This window comes from Tenrec ecaudatus, chromosome 12 (genome assembly GCF_050624435.1).
Source record: "Tenrec ecaudatus isolate mTenEca1 chromosome 12, mTenEca1.hap1, whole genome shotgun sequence".
NCBI classification, from domain to species: Eukaryota; Metazoa; Chordata; class Mammalia; order Afrosoricida; family Tenrecidae; genus Tenrec; species Tenrec ecaudatus.
This window is the reverse complement of record NC_134541.1, coordinates 124,245,283-124,264,669: the sequence shown is the minus strand read 5'-3', so window position 1 is coordinate 124,264,669 and position 19,387 is coordinate 124,245,283. Positions and strand designations below refer to the sequence as shown.

General features: G+C 43.6%; 1 protein-coding gene across 1 annotated transcript in view; it reads left to right on the top strand.

The window, feature by feature from the left end:
* The window catches only part of XPO6 (exportin 6), a 118,091-nt gene that overhangs the window by 34,266 nt on the left and 64,438 nt on the right, over positions 1-19,387 (top strand). The window contains exon 2 of the mRNA XM_075564656.1: positions 12,414-12,504. Coding sequence (XP_075420771.1) covers positions 12,414-12,504 — 91 coding nt within the window. The remainder of the gene's footprint in view (positions 1-12,413; positions 12,505-19,387) is intronic.

The following is a 19,387-nucleotide window of genomic DNA, read 5'->3' as shown; positions in this document are numbered from 1 at the left end:
GTGTGGCACAGAAGCAAAAAATATGAAAATCAATAGTGAATGTGTCATAAACCCCAGGTGACCTGACCTAACCTAATTTTTCCTTTTTTGAATCTATTTTTCGAAACAGTCTGAATTCTTCAAAAAACATGAACAAAACAACAACAAAACCACAAGTCTTAGAGTAAAATGGGCTCACTGGTTTTGCAAAGGCTTTAGCATGCGTTCCACTGCCTCCCTGCCCCAAGACTCAGGGTTTAAGCTGACATCTGGGGCAATGATTTGTGTGGGCTACCCCACTTCACTAAAAGCCAGAGACAACAGGACTATTAGCAACATTAGACAAAGGTCTAAAACAATCCACAAGACCAAAGACCGGAAGGTTTTGGAGAGAATAATAAGTAGCCTGAGACTTCTGTCTACACCTGTGCAGCACTGGAAGCACCTACATTCTTCTGTAAGGCCTCAGAGTGCATGTTAGGTAGAGCTCAAATTTTGAGCACCCCGTTTTAAGAAGGCTGTGAATGACAGTGAAATCCCCCAAACCACCTTCCAGAGCCCCCACGTGGATTAAGCCTCCATCACATCTCTGACCTTCAACTAGGGATAAGAACAGTTTTGCCCTCAGGCCGAGTGCCTTGCAAAGTTGATTACCTCCACCCTTGTGCAGCCTGTCCCCGGAGCTGGAGCACTCTCCTACAGGGGCTTGCGTGTGTCTGCCCTTGGTGGACAGTTTTGCCCTAACAGGCATGCTCTGCTTAGGTGGAAGGCCTTGGACCAATCTTGTAAGCGCTTCAATCTAACCTAATGTACGTGTGTCCCACTCACGGTTCTGTTCTCAGGTCTGTAGTCGCGTCTGTAACTGCTGTGTTCATCTTTGCCATAGTTTTCTTGCTCTCCCCTGACAGTTTCTTATCTGTACCAGTGTACATGCTCTAGTCTAGACGGATTTGTAAGGTAGAGCTGGGATCATGATAGTGGGGGGTAAGGAAGCATTAAAGAACTAGAGCAATGGTTCGCAACTGTGGGTCGCGACCCTTTGGGGGGGATGTCAAACGACCTTTTCACAGGGGTCCTCCGATTCATAACAGTAGCAAAATGACAGTTATGAAGTAGCAACGAAAATAAATTTTATGGTGGGGTCACCACAACATGAGGAACTGTATTAAAGGGTTGTGACATTAGGAAGGTTGACAACCACTGAACTGGAGGAACGTTGTGTGTTTCTTTGGTGCTCTACTACACCCTGACTGACTGGTCCCTTACTTGTGACCTTCTCTGAGGGGATGTCCATTTGTCTGCAGATGGGCTTTGAGTTTCCACTCTAACCCTCGTTTGCATGGATATGATTGTTTTGGGTCTTCTGATGCCTTATACCTGATCCTATCGACACCTCATGATCACACAGGCTGGTTTGATTCTTCCATGTGGGCTTTGTTGCTTCCCTGTTAGATGGCTCCTTGTTTAACTTCAAGACCCCAGATATCGTATCTTTTAATAACCGAGCACCATCGGCTTTCTTCATCACATTTGCTTATGCACTCATTTTCTCTTCAGCTCATGTTGGGAAGGTGAGCATCACAGAATGCCAGATTATTGGAACAAAGTGTTCTTATATTGAGGGAGTACTTGAGTGTAGGCCCAATGTGCATCTGCTACCTTAATACTTAAACATAAATATATGTACATATTGTTATATATAAATATATTTGCATATGTATGTGCCTATATTTATATTTCTATAAATGCCATTTGCCTCCTAGTTCTTTCCTCTATTTCCTTTTACTTTCCTCCTGTCCCACTATCACGCTCAACCATCATTCGACTCTTAGTAATTCCTCTTGACTACATTGCACTTGATCAACCCCCAACAGGCATTCTGTACCCTCTTCGTCATTGATTATAGATAACTTGTTCCCTTGTTGCTGGGTTTGTTGACCCCTCCCCTCCTTGTCTCCGCCTCCCCTTCTCCCATGTCCCCTAACCATCTCCTCGGGATTGTTTCTCCTATCTTCTATAGGTAGACATGACATGGGGGAAAGAAGAAAGGCACAGTTCTCACCCCGTGTCTCCAGTGCTGTCCCCTGGAGTGTGCTGGGGGTCAGTGAAGGGTCCTTGTGGCTCATGGTGGGGCCAGCTCTACGGTCTTCTCTGCATTGGCTGCTCTGAGCAGGAATGTTGTTTGCGGGTGGGGCTTGGGCGACCAGGTGGTCCACTATCTCTTTCCATTTTAAAGTATATTTTCAATTTTTAATTGCAAATTAGGTGAGGGTTTACATTTTAGGTTATCAAGTTTGTGTTCAACATTTTAAACTCCTGGTTTTCTCTTCTCCCTTTTGCCGACTGTCTTTCATTACAACCAAGTTACTGCCTGTCTGGCACTCGAGCCTGTTGTTCTATCTCCCCTTCCTTGTCTTCTTTGACCTGGCAACCTGTAAAGCAGTACTTCTCCACCTTCCTCATGCCTTGACCCTTTCATACAGTTCCTCATGTGGTGGTGACCCCCCCCAACCATAAGATTATTTTCATTACTAACTTCATAACTAATTTTGCTACTGTTATAAAAAGGTCGTGTGACACCCCCCCCCCCCAAAAAAAGGGGTCAAGGCCCACAGGTTGAAAACAGCTGCTCTAACGTCTTTTCCCTTCAGTATGAAAGTCTTGTTCTTTTTTTCCCTTCCAACAGTGATTGGTCTTGCAAAGTATTTGCTGTTTTGTGATTGACTAATTCCCCCCCCCAAAGTTTAGTCTTTATTTTTTAATTAAAAAAAACTTTTATCGGAGGCTCTTACCACCATCCATCCATCCATCCATCCATCCATCCATCCATCCATCCATCCATCCATCCATCCATCCATCCAGTGTGTCAAGCACATTTGCACATTTGCCGCCATCATTTTCAAAGCATTCTCTTCTCACTTGAGCCCCTGATATCAGCTCCCTATTTCTTCCCCCTCCCTCCCAGCACACTCTTCTTCATGAGTCCTTGATAAGTTATAGATTACTATTTCCATCTCTTATATCATCCTCCATCACTCCTTACCCACTTTTCCATTACTAGTCCCCCTGGGAGGGGGTTCTAGATTGATCCTCAGGATCGAATCCTCCTTTCTCCCTACCATCCTCTAATCCTACTGGTATCTCATTGTTGGCCCTGAGGGGTTTATCTGTCCTGGATTCCTGTCTTGCAGGCTCTTACCTGTAGCAGTGTGCATGCTCTGGTCTAATCCGATTTGTAAGGTAGAATTGTAGTCATGATAGTGAGGGGAAGGAAGCACCAAAGAGCTAGAGGAAAGTTCTGTGTTTCCTCTGTGCTATCCTGCACCCTGATTGGCTCATCTCTTCCCTGTGACCCCTCTGTGAGGGGATGTCCAATTGTTGCAGAGGTCTCTACTCCATGCCCCATCTCCATTCACCTTGGGTGTGGTTTTGTTCTGGGTCTTGGGTGCTTGATACCTGATCCCATGAGCACCTCACAATCACACAGGCTGTGAGTGACTAATTTCACTCATTATGATGTTCTCCATGTCCATTTGTTAAATGTCTCGGGTGGGAAGTAGTACCTCAGTTCTTGGCTTCGTGTGAAAAAGAATTCACGTCGAAGCCTGGTTTGTGAAGAACAGAAGAAGTTTCAGAGTTTACAGTTAACTGAACACAGAACTGCACCCCACACGCGGAGACCGCACATGGCCTAGCAGGAGGATGAGGAGCAGCAGGAGAGAAAGCGGTGGTCTCCAGGTTCCAGCCTTTTAGGGCCTTCCATCGAGAGGCATGGTTGATGGTACTGGTTGACCATATTGGCTGAATTAAGACCACCTGGCCTAGATTGGGCCAATCCAGGTATACCACCCGCTCAGGTGTACCGCTCCCCTCCTGGCCTGGGGCCTGAATTGGTACAAGCCTTTTAGCCTTTATGGGCTTCCAACCTCCTCTCCTGTAGGGGCCCCTGGGCTTGGAGAGGAGCAATCCCCCTATCTTGCTTCCTAACATATTCACGTCAGGTGCTAAAAAACAAGGGCTTTTTTTTTTTAGTGATGCCTAGTATTCCATTGTTTGTACATACTAGTTTCTTTACTCATTCTTTACCCGGTTTTGACTCATTTCTTTACAGTGCACACTCAGCAGGAGGATTACTGGATTGTCTGGAATTTCTATTCATCGTTCTTTGAGATACAACATATCGTGTTCCACAGTCATTGTGCATATTTATAGTGGGATTACAGTGAGATACATTATAGTAGCAGTTTTTAAGGGTTTTAGTCTTTCTGCAGTCTCTTCAGCATATGTGATTTGCTGTTACTGTGCTTGCCTGTCAGTGTTCGGGTGGTTTTGATGTGCATCTCCCAGATGACTAGTGACCATGAGCATTTCTTCATATGCTTGTTTGAATGCCTTCTTTGGTGAATTGTCTGTTCCTCTGCCCCGTTTTTAATTAGGTGGTTCGTCTTTTTCTTATTGAAGTAGTTTTCTATAGATTTGAGAGAGAGTAGTCCCTTAGCCATTATGACCTTGTCCAAAATTCTCCCCGCCCTGTGGGTTCTCATTTTACTCTTGATGCACATAAGTGTTTTTTTTATTTCTAGTAGATCCCAGTGATCTACTGTGTTTCCTTGGTTATACTTGATAGTGGAGTCTATCTATACCTTGCCATAGGGCCTTACATTTGTCCTTATTGTCTCATAGATTATCTTTATAGCTCTGCATTTACATGTAGGCTTTGAGTCTCATAATTTTTAAGTGAAAAAAAACTCCCACATTATCAGACTATATACAACTTTTCTCTGAAAGTGCAAATGAGCTTCAAATTAGGACAAATATTGGTAACTCAGTTCAACAACAGTAAATGACCTAAAAGGTCTTGAAACCCTCGTGTGCATTTCCGTTAGGATCTGGCCATCCCACCCCAAAGGCGCACACAAAGATGGATGGCAACAATTACACTGAAGTGGTTCTTCAGATTTTCAGAATTTTGGTCAAAAGAATTTTATTCCTTGTAGCGTCCCTGAAGAAGTCCTTTTTATATGTTGGGCTGTTAACTGAATGCCCAGCAGGTTGAAACCAAAAGCCTTTCCTTGGTTGAAAGAGGAGGCTTTATGTTCCTGTAAGGACTTACAGTCTCAGAAACCACCGGAGGCGTGGCACCCTGTCCTGTAGCGAAACGGTGAGTCAGCATTGTCTCAACGGCCGTGAGTTTAGTTTTTTTTTTTGTAGCACCCTTCACCAGGATTCACATAAACAAAGTGACTCAGTTCTCACTGAAAATAGAATTACCTCATTTAATGCTGAAATGAGCACTATTTTCCAACTCTTCACAACAACCAGACTTCCATAACCAGTACTTGGGACCATTTCTCTGCAAGAAAGCAAAAAGAACAAAGGGAAGAAATCTCAAACAAGAAAATTCAACAATACCGAATAAGACTTAATATTGTCTTGAAAGGCCCAGACCATGGAGTCCTAAATCTAAAAGCACTCACCTCCTTGGGTTCCCCTGGCTCTATGGAATGTGGTGGGCAAAATAGCACTTTCGCTGGCACCAACTCTTGATCTCTGGGAGATGTTACCAGGAAAGACGAGTTTGGAATCCTTCCAACTACACGAGAGACCTCCAAATTTAAATATGATTTTTTAGAGACCCATTTATTAAGTCTTTAACAGAACAAAAACAAGATACAATCTTTTGGATAAGGGAGACCATCAGCATGAGGCCATAATGATTTCCAAGTTGCATAATAGTAGTGGATTACAAGTTGGTCTCCTAACTCCAAAGTCAGCAGTTCACAACTGCCAGCTGGTCTGTGGGAGAAAGATGAGGCTTCTTACTCCTTTGAAGAGTTACAGTCTTGGACACCCACAGGGGCAGTTCTACCCTGTCCCAGCTGTTTATACAAGGCACGAGACACTAAGGACACTTGCAGATCAAGTCCTCACAGCTGCAGGTGGGACTACAGAATTGGGAAAGAGACCATGATTGGGATAGGCAGAGTAGAAAATTTCACAAGATTGGTTCAGGGTCCTCTGCCCACCTTGGTAGGGGCATATATTCCTCATAACCATCGGACTTTAATTTTATGAGGGGCACAGCCGGTTCTTGAGGGAAAGGTTGCCTCTCCTTGGGCTGGCAAGGGAAGCCACAGTAGCTACTTAGAACTTTTTACTTTGCTTGTCACTGGTCAGAACTCACCGGAGGCTGAATCTGTGTGGAGACTTAAAATGGACTTTAGGACTCTTACTGTGAATTGTAGGCACTCACAAACATAGTGCTCAGGATTGAAGCTCTGATATATAGCTCCCCAGGAGTATATTTTTGAGCCAAGCTTAATTCATCATTCTGCCCAAGGATTTTCGTTTTAAGTTAATAGGCCATTTGCTATTGAGGTGAGCCAAGTAACTCTTTGGGAGAAATATGGGCTTATGGGGTTTTGTAATGCCCTGTGTTGCCATCCTGGCAGCTCTGAAGAGAAATGGGTTATGGTCCCCTAGTAATCCAGGGACAGTATGCTTCCTTAGACTGTTCTCTGCAGGCTTGCTATAGATCCCCAGACGGCTCCTAGCCGAAAACACAACTGACTGTACACAACTAATGTCACATTGTTTTTTGAGTTGAAATGTAAATATTTTTACAGGCAACCACACAAATCATAAGGTAAAGCTTCCATTCTTTGTACCACCCAAGTCAAGAGGTGGAATATTAGCAGTGCCCTCACATATCTCCTCTTCAAAGATCACTGCGAGTCCGATTATGACACCACACATCTGATTTCTTGTTAAAGGTGGTATAAGATAACATGATGGTTTGGCTTCTTTAGTCAACATTGAGATTCATCCACGTTGTCACATGTAACATTACTGATTCATTTTTGTTTTATAGTATTCTGTTTTATGAATAAACCGCTATTATTCCATTTGTGATGGATATTTGGGGGCTATTATGAATAATGGCACTGTGCACTGTGCATTTCCTTTGGTATACATGCACAAATTTCCATTTTGCACACACGCACACACACACTTACACGCACACACACGCACACTTCAGTTGTGACTTAAAGCAACCCTAAATAGAATTTCCAAGACTAAATCTTGAAGAGTAGATAGTCTGATCTTTCCTTTGAAGGCTTAACCCACTCACCTGCCAGGACATGTGGTGGGATTTGTAGAGTCACAAAGTGTATTCAGCTACCAAGAATTTCCAAAAGTGGTCATTCGAATTACCATATATACTCGAGTATAAGCTGACCCGAGTATCAGCGAGGCACCTAATTTTACCACAAAAACGGCATTAAAACTGTGCTGAAAACCCGGCCTATACATGAGTATATACGGTATCTACTTCTACGGGCAGTGCACGTGCATTCTCCTTGTTGAACAGTCTTACCACCACTTGTTACTGTCTGTCTGTTTCATTTTAGTCATTCTGGTAATGACAGTCTTGTTTTTAATTTGCATTTCCTTGATGACTTAATGAGGTTTTAAGTTTGTATATGCTTTTAGAATACTTTTTAAAAAGTATTTGCCTGTGGGAAAAAATTACTTGTCATTTTTTTTAGCCATTTGTTGAAAAACTCACCGTCATTGAGTTGATTCTAACTCATAACAACCCTGTAGGTCAGAGTAGAATTGTCTTTATGGGAGCAGAAACTTTATCTCCCCCCCCAACCTCCCCCCAATAACAGCTAATGAGTTCAAGCTGCTCCACCCAGGCTCCTTGCTGATTTGAGGGGTTCTGTTTTACTCCGATAGGAGTTTTGTGCTGGTTGTGTTAAATCTCTTCTTCCATTTTGTGGCTTTCACTTACTCTTTTTTTTTTTGAGCCCTTGGTATCAACTCCTCATTATTTCTCCCTCCCTTCCACCCACCCCCAGGCCTCTTTCATGGGGAGTCAGGAGAGGGCAGAGAAATGAGGCCAGTGGGTTTAGTGAGGAGCGGGGATGTTGAGAGAGGAGCCAGGATGGGAAAGAGGGCATGAACCTCCTCAGAACCTTCATTCAGACGCCAGTCAGGAGGGAAGGCAGGGGCATAAACCAGCATGTACGGGCTTAAGGTAAGCAAGGTACAGCTGGGCGTAATTGTGCTTATTTATTGCTCTGTGGTGAACGACTTCACCAGGGTTTTATCACATCAAGCCCAGATGAAATTGTTCATTATAGATTAGTCAACACAATTAAAAAATTTGTTTTAACTCACTGCCATCAAGTAGATGCCAACTCACACAGCCCTATAGTCCAGGGTAGAACATCCCTGTGGTTTCTGAGACCGTCACTCTTTACAGGAGTAGAAAGTCCGGCCTTTCTCCGGCGGAGCGGCTGGTAGTTTCGAACTGCAGACCTTACAGTTAGCAGCCCAATGTGCAACCACTATGCACCAGGGCACCTTAAACACAATTAAACCCACGCATAAAGAGCTGTAGTGGCTCTGGGAGAGGTTTGTTGGACTGCTAAGTCAGTGGTTCAAACCCACCAGGTACTCTAAGGGAGAGAGTTGAGGCTGTCAAGATTTACCGTCTCAAAAACCAGATATCGGTCCCTCTGAGTCGGAATCGGCTCATAGTGAGTTTGGGGGGTGGGGTGGAGGATGTAAAGGTGTCTCATTGATTATTAAATTAATCTTATCTCTCCTTAGTTCTTCGAGATCTGGGGCTTTAGAATACATTGCAGGAGATAAAATTGGAGTGACTTGAGAATTGAAGCCATGCTACCACACCCACGGCACTTAGTTTTTATGTTCCCCTCCAGTTATCCCAATCACTTCCTACTTTACATTAATTCAGTTTCTTTTTTAAAATCATTTTACTGGGGGCTTCTGCAACCAATTCAGTTTGTTAACCTACCACTTACTTGAGATAGCTGACAAAGCTTCCAGCAACCTTCTTTCCAAATGGTGGTAACCCCCCAACCATCTGCAGTTCTTCAGCTCTGCCTGTCTTTACATAGTTCCATGTTGAGAGCCACTTGGAAAAGTCCCACTAGAGCTGTTAGGATAAAGCCCTTAAGGCTGAGCACACGGGCCTCAAGTTCCAAAGCAGGCCTGACCATTTCTCTCGTTTTGCTTCACATCTCTTTTCTAAGACCAAACAGTACTAATGGTGCCGATGACACGAGTGATGTAATTCTTTACAGGTCCCATAGCAGCGATACGTAGATCACCTCACTTGATCCTTGTGTTAGCTTGTGAGGCAGGTGTTCACATTTATAATACTAAACAAGCCACACACCTGGTTCTGTTCTTACTGGGATGCAAACAGCTGGCGGTTAGGTAGTGACGTTGAGTTTTTCAGGTGATCCTCATCTGCTAGAAATGGCCATAGGTGAAACCAAACTCATTGCCATGGAGTAGCTGCCGGCTGACTTATAGTGACCCTAGAGGACAGGGTGGAACTTCCCCTGGGAGTTTCTGATACTGTAACTCTTTAAAGAAGTAGAAAGCTTTGTGTTTCCCCAGCTGAGTTGGTTGGTGGTTTCGAACTGCTGTCCTTGTAGTGGCCCAATGCATAGTCATTACACTACCAGGACTCCTGCTTCCCAGCAGTATGGAATACACCCGGTAGTTGATAGGATCACACTGCCTAAGCATGACGGGCTCAGGTTTTCCCAGGACAGCCTAAAATGACGTCTCAAAAACAATTGTGAAGCAGGTATGAGTTGAAGGTGCTTTCCTAGTTTTTAGGACTCCATTCTGGCTTGGGTGGCTGATTTTAACGCAATATTTCCTCTCTTTTTAAAAAATATTTTATCGGGGGCTCTTATAACCCATACATCATTTGTATCAAGCACACTTGTACATATTGCCATTATCATTTTCAAAACATTTTCTACTTGAGCCCTTGGTATCAGCTCCCCACCCCCTGTTAACCCTTGATAAATTATATATTATTATTATTATTCTCATAACTTACACCATCTGCTGTCTCCCCTTCACCCACGTTTCTGTTATTTGATCCCCTTGGGGGTGGGATTGGGAGAGCTCAATGTTTCTGAATATTTTTTGCTAGTGTTTCTTTAATAGGTATAATTTTCCTTCTTAATCTTTCTATTAACTTAAAAGAAGAAAAAACAGAAACACGAGGGCAGGGGAGGGGGGCCAAGAGGAGCTGACACCAAGGGCTCAATTGGAAGTAAATGTCTAGAAAATAATGATGGCAACATATGTACAAATGTGCACAATCGATACATGAATTATTACAAGAACTGTAAGAGCCCTCAGTAAAATGTTTTAGAAAACAAACCAGAAAACAGCAAATTCTTTATTCAAATAAAATAGTACACGTTTAATTTATAAAGCAGACAACTGCAGCTTTTTATTTATATAATTTAAATTTATAACATTTATTTAAAGTCAGAACAGTGAAGTTGCTTTGATGAAAGAGGTTAAAAACAGCTGCCATCCAAATTTAGCCGGATGTTCAATTTATTTCTGCATTTGACAAACTTGTGTATTTTAAAAAGTAAAACACATGGCTTACAATTCAAGGCTGTTTTTCACTTAAACGTATACATAGGTGTGGAAGTGGAATATCTACTGCCTGTGAGTTAACTCCAGCTCACAGCAACCCTGTGTAGGGTTTCCAAGATGCAGGGAAGCCTCATTTCTCCTCTGGAGTGGTGAGTGGGTTGAACTAAGAATAGAGGGCTAATATTTTTATCAAACACAAAAAACCCAAATGAGAAACCTCAGACTCACCAAAGATTAACCCAGCCATCACTCAACACATCAAAGCTCATTTGTACCTGCACAGTTTATTTCTGTGATGAAAGTATGACACCCGTGCCAGATAGCCCTTGAACTTGGCCCTGTGCGTGACACTGAGCTGGATGTGCTAGTTGATGTAAGATGGATTTGTGCAAGCCGGACTCAAACTTTATCATTAGTATCCACCCAAGAAGTGCTGGTGTAGTCACAGAATCGGCAGAAGAAATTTCAATTCCTTGGTCCCGGCCAAAAGAAACTACCATGGTTTAGGCCTCCATTATGTTGTGATTTGAAGCATAATACATTTGTTTGTGGGTTAAAAAATATAATCAGATCTCAGTCTGGGCAGAATGGAGAGGCTCTGAGGAAGGGAAGGGTGGGAAGAAAGGAGCTGAGAGAATGATAAAGTGTCAGACCTGCTGTTGGCTCTTGATAGTTTGGGAGATTGTGTCAGAGAGGGTCCAGAAATGGTCGGGGGGTAGGGAGTAGAGGGCTTGCTTTTTTAAAGATGGGTTTTGTGAAGGGCCATCTCGGGATCAGTGCTGCAACTGACATGACCCTGCCTCAGTGGGAGAAAGTGGGTTTGGAGACTGCACTTGAAGCGGGAGAGCCTGAGTATTGGGGGCCTGTGCCCCTCCCCTCTCTCAGCCCTGAGCAGTTCTGCTGGAAGTCTGGTTCTTTCCATGTGTTTGTGGGTTCTATGTTCTGCCTGATTTTGAACCCCTGCTTGGCTTAGTGCTCAGCTGTATCTTCTCTGTTGCTGCCCTTTGAGATTGAGACTTGACCAAGTGCTTGAATCTGCCTCTTCTCTGTTGCTGCTTGGATCACCACCAAAAACCTCCCAAGAATCCACATAACAGTTTGACGACAACTCCTGAATCACAACATGGCTCATGTCACATATGGGCAAACATTCTGAAGGAATAATCTTCTGACCTTCGAGAATCTCTCTGTTTTGCTTATTCAGACAGGGCTACAACTACAACTCCTCAAAAGCAAACTCACTGTCGTTTAGTTGATTCCGACTCAGAGCAACCTGATAGGGCAGAATGGAAGGAACTGTTCGGTAGCGTTTCTGAGGCTGTGAATTGGTAAAGGAGCATGCGCTTCATCTCTCTCCCATGGAGCAGCTGGTGGGCTTGAACCTCAGGTCTGTGGTTAACAGACCCCAATGCCTAACTCACTGTGCCATAGGGCTCCTTCCGTCAGGGCCAGGGGCGCTGAATTTGCCTTCAACATGTTTTAGAATCACAATTTGATTGGCTCCCTTCATTTGTGTAACTGGAGCCCTGACTGGTATTGTAGTGGTTACTCATTGGACTGCTAACTGCAAGATTCGAGGTAGAAACTTCAAGTCCCTTCGAGGGTGAGCGGTGGGATTTTCTACTCCCGTAAGGAGTTACAGTCTCGGAAACTCGCAGGGGCAGCTCTACCCTGTCCTACGGGGTTGCCATGAGTCAGCATCCACTCGATGGCGAGTGGGCGTAGTTTAAAAACAGCTTCATTTGTTTAAAGCGACTGCGTGTTAGCACCTTCGCATATGAGAATAGTAAAGCTGGGCTTTAAGCCAGGTGGGAACTTCACCTCAGTTTTTGGCTTATAATGTGGATTCGAAGAACATTCAACCAAGATGATTCAGGAAGTAGATTGCAGTGTTATTGAGTGCATGCAACCTGGAAGGAACTGACACAGGAGATTTAGGGTCAATGTATTAATTTTTTTTCTTCCCCAATTTTCTTTGTTAGGCATCTGAAGAAGCCTCCCTGAGGGCACTGGAAAGTCTGATGACAGAGTTTTTCCATGACTGCACGACCAATGAAAGGAAAAGGGAGATAGGTAAGTGACATGCTAACTTGTCATTGTCAGTGAGAGGACCTGGTCACTGGGCAGCTTTGACTGGTCACGCCTGCTTGTTTTCCTCTTGGGGGGTGGTCGAACTGTTTGCTCAGAATCTGTTCTTGGTTAGTGGCGAGGTCTGCAGACCCAGCTTTGAGGGTGCCCTTTGGAGCCCCTTCTCCCCCTCTTTTGCTCTTAGTTTCGGCAATGTTGATAAACTTTATGAGATGATGTCTTGGTCTATTAATAAGAAGTCATCATACAAGCATCAAAATGAGCATGGTGTCAATGGTACTTGACCATGATCGAGTACCTAGAGAGCTACCTTCTAGAACCTGCTTGGAAGCCTTACTGTCACCTACACCAACAGCATCCATTAACGCGTACTGTAAGAGACCGGCGGCACTGTGGTCCTGCAGCAGCCCTTTCCCTCCCCAATCCTCATTTGCCCCTGAACTTGAGCACAAAAGTGTTTTTCATTGTCCAGATCTGAAGATTTCTTCCCTTGGGTGTGTGCCTACTCTGAACGGACTTCACATTGTCGTTGCTTCTGCTTCCTTTCTGGAACCCCAGAGGCCCATGTCCCTCTCCCCTTTGCCCTGTCTCAATCATGTTGGCCAGTTGAGTGCTTTGACTAATTGATTCTGGTTCAAAGCTGGACTGCGGTTCAGAATTCTGGGCGGCCAGTACGCAGGCCTATGGCTGTGGCCCACTTTCCTCCGAATCTTTTAAGCATCTTATCAGCTTTATTTTAAACCTTGTGATGCCTTTGTGACGGCCTCCTGCACAGTCCCCATTGCCTTCCTCTTTTAGGAAATACACTTACTTCATAGCGCCCCAGAACCTTTTTAAACAAGCAGAGCCCAATTGCTGATTACTGCCTGGCTTAGTTTCATCTGCTCACCCCCTAGGTGTCCTCCATTACTCCCTTGGTCTCGCCCTCCTCTGTTCCCAAACTGATCCCCTAATTAGTTTTGTGCCACCAAAGTGCTTTATATATGGGGGCTTCAAAAAGTCCATGGAAGAAATGGAGTAAAAAGAATTTGTCCCTAAACTCTCTGAATCCCCCTTGTTTGTCCAGTAAACAGACCAGTAGAGAATGTTACTCAGGGAGTATGGGGGTGGGGGTGAGGAGAGAGAGAATGTTACCCAAAGGGGCTGAGTATCTTACCTTTTATGTTCCATTCACACTCTGATTTCTCAGAAGTTTTGTTTTTGACTTAACACTAAAAATGTTTTTGGTTTTTCTTTGAACTCTGGTTTAGAAAGCTCAGCTTGTGTGTGTGCAAGAAATGAAATCAGAAACTTGTGAACATGTTTGTATTGGAATCTGATTTTAAAATAGCTTTAAGTAACCAGATGCTATACCTAGACCCAATTTTGGTGAAGGCTAAGGGCAACCCTGGGGGTCTGGTTTCTATATGGTGGGGTGCCTGAGCTCAGTTCTCTTTGTACCTAGTCTTTGGATCAGTCCTTAAGAGTGTGGGCTGGAACTACTTGCTTCTTTCTTGAGGTTTTAGGATTCATTAAAGACTTTCCTAGCTATTCAGGAGAAAGGAGGACTCCATCCATTCTCCACCAAAGGTGAGTTATTGGTGCTCTTGAGATTGGATAGGGCTGGTAGCAGAGACCAAACCTTAAGAGATATTCTGGCTATTTTAATAGTGGAGGAAGTTGAAGCATCAGAGGGACCATGATTTGCTTGGGATCTGACCTGATGAATTAGTAACAGAGTCTTAAACAGAGCCCAGGATTCCTCACTTCCAGCCAGGGGCCCATCTTTGACCTCACTGAAGACTTCAGAAACATGGAATGATAGGACAGGCCATCAGCTTCTTTTGTTGCCACTTTGAATGAGGCCGCCTTGTTGCATTGAGCCTTGGTTGTTGCTGGCAGTGCAGTGGCTTTGGGACAAGAGCGCACATCTTTGTGTCTGGTTTTCCCCAGGGCTTCCTAGGGTCTCCCCTGGTGCCTGCTGTCTTTTCCTGTACTTTTTGTGCCCTGTGTTTCATGACCACTGCAGCAGGTCAGGGTGACCAAGGACCAGTACCCTCAATGACTCGGACTTAAAAGATTTCTAACTGATCTGATGTGTGGCCCGGCAATTCCCATTGGACTATTAACCTTGGTTTAACAGAGGTTGCTCTGTGGCATGGTAAATGAAACCAAACCCCAATGAAGAGAGTTAGCCTTCTTGAATTCTCTTGCATTTTTCACTCTTTTCTTTGTAAGGTTAGTCTTGTAGTTGCCATTTTAAAGAAGATGAAATGGCCTTCTAATCAACTGTTCATCTGCCCACTGTGTTAAATGAGAACTCTTAACACAGGAAGTTTCTCTGCCTGTAGAAATGTCTAGAAAGTCTAAAGGTGGCCCCCTTGTGAATATCCCCCAACCAGTTCAGATGAGGTGCCAAGCGCGGCCCCGCCACCTCCGGTCAGAAGACTGCAATCAAGATTCCGCAGGGACTTCCATGTCTTTGCTCCCATTGCTGGTCTGTTGTACTCCCCTCTTGGCTTGTCCCATGTGGGTGGACAGGCGGGTTAGACCACCACATTCCCCTAACTGTATCTTAAGTGCTGTCCTCTGTAGCGCCCTAGTCTAGGGGGAAGGGACGTTATGCTGAGGCCGACCCTACAGCCCTTTCTGAATGAGCTGCTCTGAGCAGGAACTTCTCCCTCAAGGCGCACTACTCTCCCTTTTCTGTGGAGAGTAAACACTAGCCCCGCCTTGGGTGGATTAGTGCCCTGTTCTTCCATTTCCATCTTTTTTCTTCCCACTCCCCTCTGTGGACTGTAAAGGCACATGGGGTGGGGGTGGAAGATGTCTTTCCACATAGGTGCTATCTGCATCTTTAAAAATTTTTTTAATGACATATGCATCATGGTGTTTGACCTGGCTCTTGACAGGTCCTCAGCCTGGGAACTGTGCAATATATACATTTTACCCTATGCCCTTTCATATTTTTGAACTTACCTCAGTGGTCTCATGTTGTACTTGGCCTTTTGCGCTTGGTTAATTTCACTCAGCATAATATCCTCCAGCTCTTCCCACGAGATGTTTCATTTCATTGTTTCATCACTTTTTTAGGGATGCGTGGTACTTCATTGTGTGTAGGTACCAGGGTTTTTTAATCCATTTGTCTGTTGATGGAAATTTAGGCTGTTTACAATTCTTTGTGATTGTGAACTGCACAGTGATGCACATTGAAGTGCGATGTCTGGTCGTGGCCTGTTTCATTTTTCTTTTATGTATTTGCTGGGTTGTAAGGCAGCTCGATTTCCATCTGTTTTAGGTATTGTCAAATTGCTTTCTAGGGTGGCTGTGTATATCTACAAAACCACCAGCAATGAATGAGAGTTCCTGTCTCACCACACCCACTCCAACATAGTTGTTTTCTGTTTTAATTGGGCTTTCCTTGTGGGTGTTAGCTGATATCTCATAGTTGTTTTGATTTTCATTTCCCAGATGGTTAATGATAAGGAACATTTTCTCATGTTTATTGGCCATTTGGGTTTCTTCCTTTGTCAATCTTCTGTGTAAGTCTTTTGCCTACCTCCTCAGTGGGCTAGTCGGTTTTTTTCTTCTTATTTTTTAAAAATAATTTTATTGGGAGCCCCTACAGCTTTTTTTTAAAAACAATTTATTGGGGCTCATACAATTCTTATCACAGTTCATACATATACATACATCAATTGTATAAAGCACATCTGTACAGTCTTTGCCCTAATCATTTTTTTCTCCTCTTTTCTTTTTTTACATTTTGTTAGGGACTCATACAACTCTTATCATAATCCATACATATACATACATCAATTGTATAAAGCACATCCATACATTCCCTGCCCCAATCATTCTCAAGGCATTTGCTCTCCACTTAAGCCCCTTGCATCAGGTCTTTTTTTTTCCCCTCCCTCCCCTTTCCCCCCTCCCTCATGTGCCCTTGGTAATTTATACATCGTTATTTTGTCATATCTTGCCCTATCCGGAGTCTCCCTTCCCCCCTTCTCTGCTGTCCCTCTCCCAGGGAAGAGGTCACATGTGGATCCTTGTAATCAGTTCCCCCTTTCCAACCCACTCACCCTTCACTCTCCCAGCATCGCCCCTCACACCCTTGGTCCTGAAGGTATCATCCACCCTGGATTCCCTGTGCCTCCAGCCCTCATATGCACCAGTGTACAACCTCTGCCCTATCCAGCCCTGCAAGGTAGAATTCGGATCATGGTAGTTGGGGGGAGGAAGCATCCAGGATCTGGGGGAAAGCTGTGTTCTTCATCGGTACTACCTCGCACCCTAATTAACCCATCCCCTCTCCTAAACCCCTCTATGAGGGGATCTCCATTGGCCGACACGCCCCTACAGCTTTTATCACAATCCATACATCCATCCTTTGTGTCAAGCACCTTTGTACATAGTTGCCATCACCCTCAAAACATTTTCTTTCTACTTGAGCCCTTGGCATCAGCTCATTCTCCCCCTCTCCCACCTTCCCTCATTAACCCTTGAGATATATATATATATATATATATATATATATATATGTCATGTCTTACACTGACCACTGTCTCCCTTCACCCACTCTTCTGTTGCCTGTTTACCTGGGAGGGGGTTATATGTAGATCATTGTGATTGGTTCCTCCTTTCTTCCCCCACCTTCCCATTACCCTCCTGGTATTGCTACTCTCATTATTGGTCCTGAGGGGTTAATCTGTCCTGGATTCCCTGTGTTCCATCTGAGCTGTTATCTGTACTGGTGTACATTCTCTGTTCTAGCCGGATTTGTGAGGTAGAACTTGGGTCATGATAGAGGCAGGTGTGAGGGGTGGTGGGTGGAGGAAGCATTAAAGAATTAGAGGAAAGTTTTATGTTTCACTGGTGCTATACTGCACCCTGACTGAATCCTCTCTTCCTTGTGACCCTTCTGTAAGGGGATGTCCAAGTGTCTACACATGGGCTTTGCGTCTCCACTCCATAATCCCCCCCTCATTCCAATTGACAAGATTTTTTGATGAGGTCTGTTTGATGCCTGATACCTAATTCCATCAACACCTTATGATGTACACAGACTGATGTACTTCTTCCACGTTGGCTTTGTTGCTTCTAAGCTAGATGGCCCCTTGTTATCTTCAAGCCTTTAAGACCCCAGATGCTAGATCTTTTGATAGCCAGGCACCATCAGCTTTCTTCACATTTGCTTATGCACCCATTTTGTCTTTAGTGATTGTGTTGGGAAGGTGAGTATCACCCAGAATGCTGGGTTATTAGACCAAAGTTCTTGTGTTGAGGGAGTATTTGAGTGGAGGCCCAAGGTCCACTGCTACTTGTAAACATATGTACTTGTAAACATATGTACGTAGATCTATTTCCCTATTGTTATATATAAATATAATTACATACGTACATGCCTGTATTTAGACCTCTATAAATGTCCTTTGCCTCCTAGTTCTTTCCTCTATTTCCTTTTACTTTGCTCTTGCCCCACTATCATATTCAGCTATCATTTGGGTTTCAGTCATTCCTCTCGGCTACGCAGCCCATGATCAAGCCCCACTAGGCATCCTATGCCCTCCTTGCCATTGGTTTTAGATCACTTGTTGTTCCCTTGTTCCTGGCTTTGTTGACACCCCACTTCCTTTCCCAATAAGACCTCTGTCTGATATGTCATTGCTAAATAGCTTTTCCCAGTCTGCGGGCTCTCACTACGACTCTCTGGAGGAAGCCTTTTGATGCACACAGTGTATTTATCTTTATCCAGGATTAGTTGTCTGTGTATTGTTTTTACTTATGTGTTTTTGCTTCTTATCCATTGGTCCAAGTAGCTATCATTATACCAGTGCCATGCTGTTTTGACAGCTGTGGCTGTATAATAAGGTTTAAAGTCAGGTAATGCAAACCCACCCACTTTATTCTTCTTCTTGGTTTTTTTTTTTTTTTTGCCATTTTGGGTGTTTTTACATTTCTTTGAAAAATGATTCTGGTCTTTGTATTGGGATTACATTCAACTTACATAATGCCTTAGGTAGGATTCAAGCATGGCCATTTTTTAATTTGTGAAGATCTCTTGGTTTCTTGTAATAATGTTCTGTAGTTTTCCTCGTACAACTCTTTTGGAGTTTTTTTGGTGTTGTTAGATAAATCCCTAGATATTTCAATTTATGCTCTGCTATTGTGAAGGATACTACCTTCTTGAGGTCTTGTTTCTGTAATCTCCCATCAGATGTATATAGCAATCCAATTGACTTCTTGTTCATTCTGTATCTTGCCACTGTGCCATATTCCTCTATCACTTCCAGCTCCTATTGTGGAGACGTTGGGGTTCTCAATATATAAAATCATATCATATGCAAATAACGATAAGTTCACTTCTTCTTTCCCCAGACATATATTTTTGATGTCCGTCTGTTGCCTTTTATTATTAGCTAGGACCTCTAGCATGATGTTGAATGAAAGTGGGGACAAGGGACCTCCTTGTCTGGTTCCCTTTTTCAGTGAGAATGTTTGAGACTTTTTTCTCCATTAATTGTGACACTGGCTGTTCGATTTCTATATATAGCTTTAATTATATTGAAGTAATTTCCTTCTAGCACTATCTTCTTGAGTGGCTTAATTAAGAATGAGTGTTGAATATTTTTAAATGCTTTTTCTGCGTCTGTTGATCGTATCATGTGGTCCTTGTCCTTCTCAATGTGATGGATTATGTTGATGGATTTTCAGATGTTGAACCATCCCTGCATCCCACTTGGTCATGATGCATTATTCTTTTTATATACTTTTGTATTCTATTGGCCAAAATTTTGTTGAGGATTTTTATATCTATGTTCATTAGAGATAGCGGCCTGTAGTTCTCTATTCTTGTTGGATCCTTGCCTGGTTTTCCTCGGCACTT